Source organism: Citrus sinensis, chromosome 1, assembly GCF_022201045.2.
Source record: "Citrus sinensis cultivar Valencia sweet orange chromosome 1, DVS_A1.0, whole genome shotgun sequence".
NCBI classification, from domain to species: Eukaryota; Viridiplantae; Streptophyta; class Magnoliopsida; order Sapindales; family Rutaceae; genus Citrus; species Citrus sinensis.
This window is the reverse complement of record NC_068556.1, coordinates 9515077-9525790: the sequence shown is the minus strand read 5'-3', so window position 1 is coordinate 9525790 and position 10714 is coordinate 9515077. Positions and strand designations below refer to the sequence as shown.

Sequence of the window (10714 nt, the reverse complement as noted above, 5' to 3'; positions counted from 1 at the left end):
GGTTACTTTAGTTATCTACGTTACCGAAATTGTTCCTAGTTTAAGTATTTTTCATTGTATATCTTCCACTGATTAGGGAAGTCAGCTGTGAAGAAGAGGAAATTGATGTTTGGTCAAAGGGACGAACATCCTAAAGTATCAACAATAAGAAAGAAAGAAGAAGTTTGGAAGAAAGAAGAGACACCAAAAAACATAACTACTGCAATTCCGATGAAGTCAGCAAAAAATGATGACAGTGAAAATGACAGTAAAGGAGATGCACATAAGGTTAGTTTATTCATAGTAAATGATTGTATTTTTCCTAGATTATAATTTATCGCCTTGTATATTTACTATTCAATCTAGTTTAATATACTTACTATTTAATTAATGTTCACAAGACGTAGATAATTTGGGCAAGCCACCATCAAATACCGGTGTTGCCATTCCGGTGAAGTCAACCAAAAATGAAGATAGTGAAGGAGATGCACATAAGGTTAGTTAATAAAATTAGCTGTATTTAAATTGTTTTTGTCTTTGTATGGGAGATTTCTTTTTTTGTTGGCTAATTGTTTTAATTAATATAACTATACAAGTCAAGTACAATGTTTAAAATAGGGGTCGAGTTGCACAAGCTGGCTTTGCAACCACAACATATTTATATATATTGTTGCATACTATTTATATATAATTATTTGAGTTTCTTACATGTGAGTCTCGTGAATTATTATTTTTAATTCATTGCTTGTATTATTTTTTTTTCTTTTCCAATATACTGTATTTGTTGAATATTGAGTGAGATGGTTATGTGTGTGCTTGTTGGAATTAATTTAAAAAATGAAATTGCAACTCACCCAGTGAAATATGTATGGCCCATTTTTAAAATACTTTGTTGCATTAATGCTTGAATTATTCTTAAGAGTGAATAAAACTTATATTTACTTACAATTTGAAATCATTAATATTCACAGGAGCCAGATAATTTGGGCAAGTCACCAAAAAACACTACTGCTGACATTTTGAGAAAAATTCCATGACTCAATCCTTTAATCCCAAAGGATTATGCAAATGATGAGAGGAAAAGACTAGCTGTAAAAAGCAATTGGATTTTGACTATGTTGATGGCACAACTGATGGTATACATGAGATTCATCCTGACAGCCCAACAAAAAAGCCACTTTTTAAAACGGATAAAGCCAAAAAAATTGTAGTGGAGCCTATGAGGAACACAAGGATTGCGGTATTCAAGCACCAGAACAACCATTCTATGTTGTAACCATTTTAGAAATTGTGTGAGAAATACCTGCCTGATGAAAATGATGGTGTTCTGACATATATGATTGATGATAATGTATTCCAAAGACATGCTTGTGCTTATATTGGGAAGATAGATTGCAATGAACTGTTGTCAATGCAGGCACTAAGAGTAAATACTATTCAAGTATATATGGTGTAAGTGGTTTAATAAGTTTTATTTACACTATTTTATATCAACTTAGTATACTTTTTTATTAATGCATTGATTTTCTATTCAAGATGTTAGATTCCACCATTTTACCAACCAGAAAAGGAATAAAATCATTTGGATTCATGTGTCCAAGTTTGGTTTGCCCAACAAATCCAAAGGCTGCAAAAAAATTCCGCCCAAAGAGAGTTGAGCATATTCACAACCGCTTGAAAAAAGCCAAAAATGGACAACTCATTCTCATGCCATACAATCCTTCATAAGTTTTAATTTTCATTTAAAACTTTTACAATTGTTTATGAATTTATATTACTTTTACAACTGTTTGTTAATTCATGGTTTTGTTTTCTGCTTTTTTTTTTCAATTGCCTTCTCCTATTGTCTATTGTAGCTACCATTGGGTTTTAGTTGTGTTTGACATGGTAAAAAAGGAAGTATTTTATGTGGATCCTGTGTAGTCCAGTCCTGATACTGATTTAGAGCAGGTCCTTAAAATGTATGTATGCCATTCAATTTCATGCAATTGATATTTTAAGTTTTTCAATATAATTAAGAGATAACACTTTACCTTTTTTGACAGTACCATGACACTCTTCACAGCAGAGGATAGTAAGGAAAAATGGAATAATAATTCTAAGATGAGAATTGTGAAGGTAAAAAAAAGTAACCTTACAGAAACTATATGTGCCTATTGATTACATAACTAAAATGGATGAGATTTTGTAAATTTTTTTTTTGCATGAATAGGGTTCGAAACAAAATATCACAAAATTGGCGTATGGTTATTATGTGTTAAGGTACATGAAGGAAATACTAGGAGATGTTAGTTTGCTAATGAACAATGTAAGTTGATGATGAGATTTCTTAACTTTCTTTTATTCTATATACGTGACATTATTTTTGAAGTTTGACCTCTTAAGAATCTTGTGATTAACAGTTTAATGGAAAGAAAGTATACACTCAGGATGAATTAGATGAGGTTCGTTTGGAGTGGGCTAACCATTTTTCTAACATCCTTGTTGCATCAGCAAAATGGTTAGTATGAGTATGAAACTATAAATATTAGTTGTAAAAATTTGTTGAAATTAAAGTTATAGTGTCAAATTATAATGGTTACTGTTAACAATTGTAGTGTACATGTTTTGCATTCAATAACATTGGGTATTTTGATTTATTCCGAATAGATTGGTTTGCTGGGTTTGGGTTGGCCAGTTGTTGGGTATGTGGCTGCATTACCAGTGGTGTAGAAAGATGTTGGGTTGCTGCTGAATGTGTGTCGGAGTGTTGTTGGGTAAGTGGCTATTGGACTATTGTTGTTAGAAGATGTATTGTTGCTGGAGGTTTTGTTGGCTTGGTGACTGGAATTTAAGTTGCTTTTATTGAAGTTTAATTGCACTACCAGAAAAATAGTCTTTACTAACACTTGGCTTGTGACACTTTATTAAAAAGTATCAGTATTTTTATACATATGGGCCATTTTCCGTATTTAACACATAAGTATCACAAATTAATGATACTATGGTCTCTGAAATTTAGCCATCAGAAATCTTTAATACTAAAGTATTAGTAATTAAAAAAAATAATTATAATCATGTAATGGATGGAATTCGAACTAGGGACCTCGAACATCGGAGCATTTAAGTTTAAGAAAAAGACCATTTAGCTTTTTCTTGGTGACACTAAGGTATCAATAAAGAAAATAAAATGTGAATCTCATTTCAAACTGACATTCGAACCCAAGACCTTTCAAAGCCAAAGCTTTTAAGTTTAAAATTAAAACCATTGTGACTTTTTGTTAATTATGCTACTGAATAAGTCGAATATTATGTTTGTGATATAAAGAGCTTGAAATGTATTGAGCGCGCCTAAGTGAAAATTTTAGTGGGTTTTGGCTAAAATTTTACAAGTAAATAATATATTTTCAGTTAGAAACGATATCGTTTCACATAGAAAAAATAAAGATAAGTAAAACGCATTATTTTTTCCTAACCCTAAGACCAAAATTGAACCTAATTTTTTTCTAAGTCATTCACTCATCATTCTTCACATCTCGGTTCTCCTTCTCTATCAAAGCTAAGTAAACAAAACCCTAAAATCCTATCCCCCACTGTTGATATTGCACATTCTAATCAAACTTCACGTCAATCCCAACCAAGCTCGAAGTAGAGAAATTCCTTTCTATCATGATTTGGTTCTCTCTCTTGTTAGCCTAAAGGGCTACACATAATGTAATTTTGATGATAACAAACATATGTATTAAGTGATTTAATAGATATTGTATTTCACATTTTCACTAGTTTTTGAAGTGTAATATTTATGCAAGTGAATCAAATAAGATCAAGTTCAAGACACTCAACGGACAACGGTGAAATCAAGAATAAAGTTTAGAGCTCAACAGACAAATTAGTGCGATAAATTCTTGTAAAGTCGATATGATTTATTTGATGCATGATTTAGCATTTGAGAAGCTCAAGAAATTAATTTAATTAATTACTTTTTATAAACTAGAAGATTTTATTTTTATAAGATAAAGTACCTTGCGGTTTTGAGTAATTTGGACTTAAATCTAAAGTTTTGAAATCTTTGATTTTAATAAGTATTAATATTAAATTTTAGAGTTGGACGTTTTTACAAACATTTGAAATGTTTTGGGCCATACCATAATTTATGAATATTTTGGACTAAAGTGAAAGGTTTTGAGAACTTTGAAAAATATGGATATTATGTTGAAAAGGACCTTTTTGAGAAATAATAATATCTTTGGGGCCATATCATAATTTTAAAAAGTTTTGGAAAGACAATTATTTTTAAGAAATTCTAAAATTGGACTTATTTGTAAAATTTTATGACATTTTGGGCCGTAGTATAATTATAAAAAGCTTTAGGCCAAAGTGTAATTTTAGTGAACAGTATTACTGTAGCAAAATCGTCATAGATTGAATAATTGTTGAGCTATTATTTGCATATCCACTCTTAAAGAGAGTTTTTGTTGTAATTTTCATTTCTTATCAAATTGTTAGTGTACAAGTGTGAGAAACACATAGGATGAAGAGATTGGGGATATAATCTCTTGTTGTAAAGGTCCATTGACACCTTGGAAGTCAATTGTAAACATTTGAAGCCTTGGGAGGCTTGGATAGTGAAATTCTCAAGCCAGGTGAGCTTGGAGGCGTGGACATAGGCGGAAATAGCCGAACCACGTAAAACTCTTTGTGTTTGTTTTCTCTTCCCTTACTCTTTTAATATTGTGCTTGATTGAATTTTATTGTTTTTGATTTGATTAAGGCAATAGATTAAATTGTTGTGCGAATTGTATTGCATAAATTTTAAAATCCTAATTCACCCTCCTCTTCGGTTACATAACTTGCATTTCATCTCTCTCTCTCTCCCCACTGCAATAAATTCATTTATGTAGGTGCCATTTATTTTTAATTATTATGTTTCCAATTTATAGTGCCTATTTTCCTCATGCATGTTGTTTGTTGCAGTTTAACTATAGAATGGGTTTTAAAATTCTTAGTTTTTTCAGTAATCTTGATTGTTTATAATTTGGGACCAGGGAAAATATAGCAGAGAGGTAAAGGCAATTGAAGTTGAGTTATTGTACCAGAGTTTTTAACTAAGAGTGGTTTTATAAGTGCCTAATTCAAATCAATTTTCTTTCCTCACTTTCTTTAGTTGTCATGTCACTCGACTTTGAATTTCATGTACACTTTAACTGGAATTGATGGATACAATGTCAATGCAGTTTTGGGTTTTTCTCCTTTTCCCCATTTCTCGAAATTGTATTTAGAATTTTGCATGAGGCTTTCAATTTTGGGCCTAACTTGTTCCATTTAATTAGCCATTGATAAAGATACATATTCAATTTTGGTCAATTCATCAATCATTTCCCTATAATGCCCTTGCTAGACTTAGTATAAATGCAATATCTCACATGCAAACCCTTCAACAACAACAAGCATTGTCCTTAATTTTTTTTTTTATGTGATTTCCCTTGTACAACTCTCTAACATAGTAATTAACAATATAATTAAATCTTCATTCATATGTTGATGGGTACATTAACCTTGGCCATTTTAGTGTCACAACCACATGCAGCTTGTTTGTTTTTTTTTTTACATGATCTTTAAATTAATAAACTTTTGTAAGGGACCTTTTGTTTGTTTGTATAGGAAACTTTTGTTTGCATTTTAATATTGAATTATTGACTTTCAACTAGGGGTGGGCAAAATCGGGTTCGGGTCGGGTTCGAATCAACCCGATCGGGTTTCGGGTTGGTCAGGTTGGATAAAAATCGATCCGAACGCCACCCGAACTTATAACCCGATCCGATCCGATCCGATCCGATCCAAATTTAATTCGGATCGGATTGGATCGAGTTAAAAAGTCGGGTGGAGTTCGGATCGGATCATATTCGGGTTAATTCAGGTTCAGATTAAATTCGGGTTATTTAGATCAATTCGGGTCAATTCGGGTCGGGTGTAATCGGATCGGATTCGGGTTAATTCGGGTTCAGATTAAATTCATGTTATTCGGATCAATTCGGGTCAATTCGGGTTATAGCTAATTTGGCAATTGGGGAGGTGAAATTAAGAAATTAATTTATTATAATTTTATTATATTTTTTCCTGAGGGGTTTTGGTGTTGGAAAGATTGTAAAAGTCACATGAAATTATATTTTCTATTTTGTGTTGTTGATTATGAGGCTCATAATGAATCTTGCACCAAGCATGCTTACAAAATTTTTTTTCATATTAAAATAAATTAGGTTTGTGTTCATTTTGGCAATAACAACATGAACGTGCATGTCCGTTATAAAACAAGCATTTGTGCACTTGCAGAATTTGTGCACTTGCACTCGAAAAATAAAATAAACTTGCCATTATTTTTGCTTTTCCTGATTCGGTTTCTATTGAAACTAAAGCTTATCCATGCAAAAATCTCTCTATATGGAGGAAAACCAACCCAACTTGTCAATACAAAGAAAAATCTTCTATGGAGTATGTCATCAATGCTTTATGCTATAACAAATACTCACACCTCTGCCATTTAATAATGAAAAAAGTTGAACTATCATGTGCATCATATAACCAAAACTTTACACAGTCAAATAAAAAAAAATAATATATGCATGGTATCCAAAATTCCAAATAATCTAAGCTGGATTCTAGTCTTCGTTTTTTCTCAGAATTTTTCAATTGGTTTCTTTTCCACTCTTGTCATCTTGCTAACTAAGTCATTTATCTCCCATCTTCCTTGTCCTCCCTCATTCATCCATCCATTCATTTCAACCAACAAAAAAAGAAAACTACTATAGAATTAAATTCAAATGATTCAAAATTAAAAATTAGCACAAAGCATAAAATTAAAATTAACACAAAGTTTAAATTTAATAGTTTCCATCCAAAGCGCAATGTCCAATTCTAACATCTAAACATTAATCTTTACACAAAATTAAACATAATTAAATAGTTTCCATTTTCCAAAACACAAATGACAAAGTTCCAAAATCCAAAACACAACAAAGTTTAAATGTAAATCTAGATCAACTTCCTCCACGGCTCCACCGTTCCTCGCAAGCACTTTGACAACTTTTAACTTTAATTTCTTCTACTCCAAGTTGAAGAATTGAAGCATATATCCCCTAGAGAAAAATTAAAAAAATAATATATGATAACTGTTTAACTACTTTCTTTAAGCCGCATTACAAATAAAGGGACATTAAACACAAACACATATGCCCAATTCATGTGTGTACTTGATTAAATATAAGAAAAAAAATTAAGTCAATTGTGGCTTATTTCATGGCATTCATCACCAAGTAAATTTAATAATAATCATAATTCCTAAGTAATACCATTTCGGCAATTTCAATGTGTCTAAAATAAATAAAACAATTATAATATTACAATTTGACTTAAAACTTAAAAGTTAAAACTATAACAACTATTGTCTATTATTATAGTGTAAATTACAACCTAAACATATAATATGAAATTATAAATAATAATATCTATTAAGAATTACCTTTTAAATATCCATAACACCCATATCAGTGCTCACTGTTTCCGCCGTTGAAGCTTGTGATCTTACAAACTCTTTAAAATGTAAAAAAAAAATGAAATTAGTAAGTAACTTAAGTACATGTAGATACTACTTATAAAGTTATAATACATCTTAACTTTATAAAGTATGAGAAAAATATTACCTTCTTGTAGCTCCATAAAGAATATCTGCTCTTTAATATCTTCCTGAAGGTTGTAGACAGGATTAGCAAAAAGTTAGCTTGTAACCAATTTTCGGTACATATCAATGCCTCAATCATACAAGGGGTCAAAGAACTCCGATATTCGTCAATGACGCGACACCCTGTGTTAAAGACAGATTCAGATGCCACTGTGGAAACAGGAATAGCGAGGACATTCCTTGTAATTTTCTCTAATATCGGATACTTCGATCCATTAACCTTCCACCAAAGCAAAACATTGAGCTTAAGATTGCTCGGATCTTCAACTGGGTCATTCAAATATCGTTCCACCTCAGATACTACTCTCTTGCCCTCATTCTGAACAAACACTTTCTGAGCATACCCAAAGAAAGGGCGAGAAACTCAAAAAATGTCATCACCATCACCACTAGGACCCTCTGGCAAACCAACCTCAGTTGTAAAATAAGGATAATAACTTGTACCACCATAGCTGCCGCTAGGAACACTCTCACTACACATCGATGGTGTGGAACTAGAGCACATTGCACTATATGCATCATAAAGGTCATTCAACAAATCTTTCACTGCTTTGGTCATTTCTTCAACTTTCCAACCATCATTGGCAAAAATGATCTCAAAAATATGTTTGGCAAAGTCCATTTTAGCTCGTGGATCAAGAATAGAGGCAACAATCAATATTTTATTTATCTTTCCTGAAGACTCCCAATATTTATCAAATTTTTCCCTCATATGATAAGCCATAGCCACCACCTTAGGATTTTTACTTGCCTCTAATGCAGTCAATGAGCTCTCAATTAAGCCAATGGTATCATAACAAAGATTTGGAGTCACACTCAAAGAGGCAGAAAATACCAATGTGGCATCATAAAATAACTTTAAAAACTTCACAATTCGTCCTGCACTCTCCCAATCCTGAGGTCTAGGCGGGCCCACCCTCTTAGCGTTATTTTCTTTCTCAAGAAAGTATGCCTTATACGGTTTATCCACCTCTGGAATTCTATCAAATGCTGCTTGAAACTTCAACGCAGTCATCAACATTAAATAGATGGAATTCCACCTAGTAGGACAATCCAAAACAACCGTTCCATTTGGACATTTCACCTGTTGAGCACACTGTTTAAATGCCTGTAGCCTCATAGTGGAGGATCTCACATACTTCACAGCATTCCGGATGGCGGCAACACTAGCATGCAATTCATTCAACCCCGAAACAACAATGAAGTTCAAAATATGTGCACAACAACGCACATGCATATACTGACCCGCCAATACAATTGCATCATCATTCCTCCAAGCAAGTAATTGCATAGTCATATAATTAACAGCAACATCATTTGTACTGGCATTATCAACAGTTATTGCAAACAACCTCTCTATCCCCCAATCTTGTAAACAAGCTACAATCTTTTTACCGATCGTTTTCCCTCTATGATCTTCAATCACACTGAAACTAATAATCCTTATGTTCAAACACCAGTCACTATCAATAAAATGAGTTGTGATCACCATGTAACTCATGTTTTGAACAAAAGTCCATAAATCAGTGGTAAGAGACACTCGCTGTTTATTGATGCAAATCAAACTCTTCAACATTGTCTTTTTTTTCCAAAAATAAATCCATAACATCCCTACCAATAGTTCTCCGAGATGGCATAACAAACTGCGGAATGGCTACACTACAAAAATGCCTGAACCCTTTGTTATCCACAAAACTAAGTGGCAACTCACCCATAATGATCATTTTGGTGACTGCCCTTCTACAAGCGTCTTGACTCCACCCTTTAGCCAAAACCATATTACTTGCATTTCCTTCCCCACCCTCAGTTGTCAAGTTTTGTTGACTTCCCTCTTGTTGTTCCCGGAATGTCTTGTATGCAAGGCAAGCCAGTATATGATTTCTCATATTTGTAATCCCATCACGCCTTGAATGACATTGATATTGTCTACCACAATAGTTGCACTTGCATTTGTTTGGATTGTCCTCAAGTAAAGTAAAATGATTCCACGTCGCAGATCTTTTCTTTATCGCTGGTCTTTTCCGCTTTGCCTTTTGAGTTCCTTCCATTTGAACACTTTAATTGTCATCATCACTTATTGAATTCGATCTTGAGTGTCCAGACATTTAAACATACAAATAAATAATTATTAATCATTAATTCATAAATTAAAACACAAAAAGACTATTAAAAAAATCTACTTAATAGTTAGTATTGCAAATTGATTCAAATAATTGTTAATTTAATTTTATGAAACTTTTTGAAATCGATATTTCCAATTTTCCACCATAATGTTTATATATGATCAAGAATTCAAGATGCATATTCCATAAAAGAAAACCAAGAAATTAATGTAATTATTTAATTTATAATATCTAATTATCCATTGGTCAAAATAATATAATATTAATTACATATCCATATCTTAAATTCTTAATTGTTATTATGCCCACATTATATTTATATGTACTTAACCACTTAATATTTACTTATTAGTTATGATGCAATTAATTAAATTGATTAATTATTTGCTGAAGTTGAAACTTGAAACTACTGCAATTAAATTGGTTAATTTTTGCTTGAAGTTGAAACTATTGTACAAGTACACATATCATATGACATATATAATTATAATTTATATTGTAACATAATATTTAATTTTAATTTTTAATCTAACATTACTATTCATACAAAAAATCAATTATTAATAAGTAACAGAAAATTAATGCCGAATTATTTTCATTTTATTGATAAAATTTAACAATATATAATTATATATAATTAACATACAAAGTTACAATTAACATTTCTCATATAACATATAACAAATAACAATTATAATTAATCATTAATGCATATATAATTATATATTATATTAATACCATCTCTTACATAAGTATAAAGGCCGGATTTGCTGATTCAGGCTTCCAAGTTCCAAACTTCCAATTTCCAAAACAGAGAGTGAAGAGACTTTTTGAGACTGGAGTCGTGACCCGTGAGGCGTGACCGTGAATGGGTGTGGTGGCCGGATGTCAACACTCA

General features: G+C 31.8%; 1 protein-coding gene across 1 annotated transcript; it reads right to left on the bottom strand.

Annotated features, from left to right (window-relative positions):
- Nucleotides 1-7477: 7477 nt before the first annotated feature.
- Nucleotides 7478-9741, bottom strand: LOC127903058 (zinc finger BED domain-containing protein RICESLEEPER 2-like). The gene is made up of 5 exons (XM_052443682.1): nucleotides 9309-9741; nucleotides 8106-9109; nucleotides 7764-8027; nucleotides 7656-7698; nucleotides 7478-7545 (listed from the first exon to the last, which is right to left on the bottom strand). The coding sequence occupies exons 1-5, from the start codon at nucleotides 9739-9741 to the stop codon at nucleotides 7478-7480; spliced, it is 1812 nt and encodes a 603-aa protein (XP_052299642.1).
- Nucleotides 9742-10714: the final 973 nt, after the last annotated feature.

Coding starts and splice junctions, on each gene's coding strand:
- LOC127903058 (XM_052443682.1), bottom strand. CDS start 9,741: ATGGAAGGAACTCAAAAGGCAAAGCGGAAAAGACCAGCGATAAAGAAA. Junction 8,028..8,105: donor ATCCTTATTTTACAACTGAG/GTTGGTTTGCCA, acceptor GGGTATGCTCAG/AAAGTGTTTGTTCAGAATGA. Junction 7,699..7,763: donor TGACCCCTTGTATGATTGAG/GCATTGATATGT, acceptor TACAACCTTCAG/GAAGATATTAAAGAGCAGAT.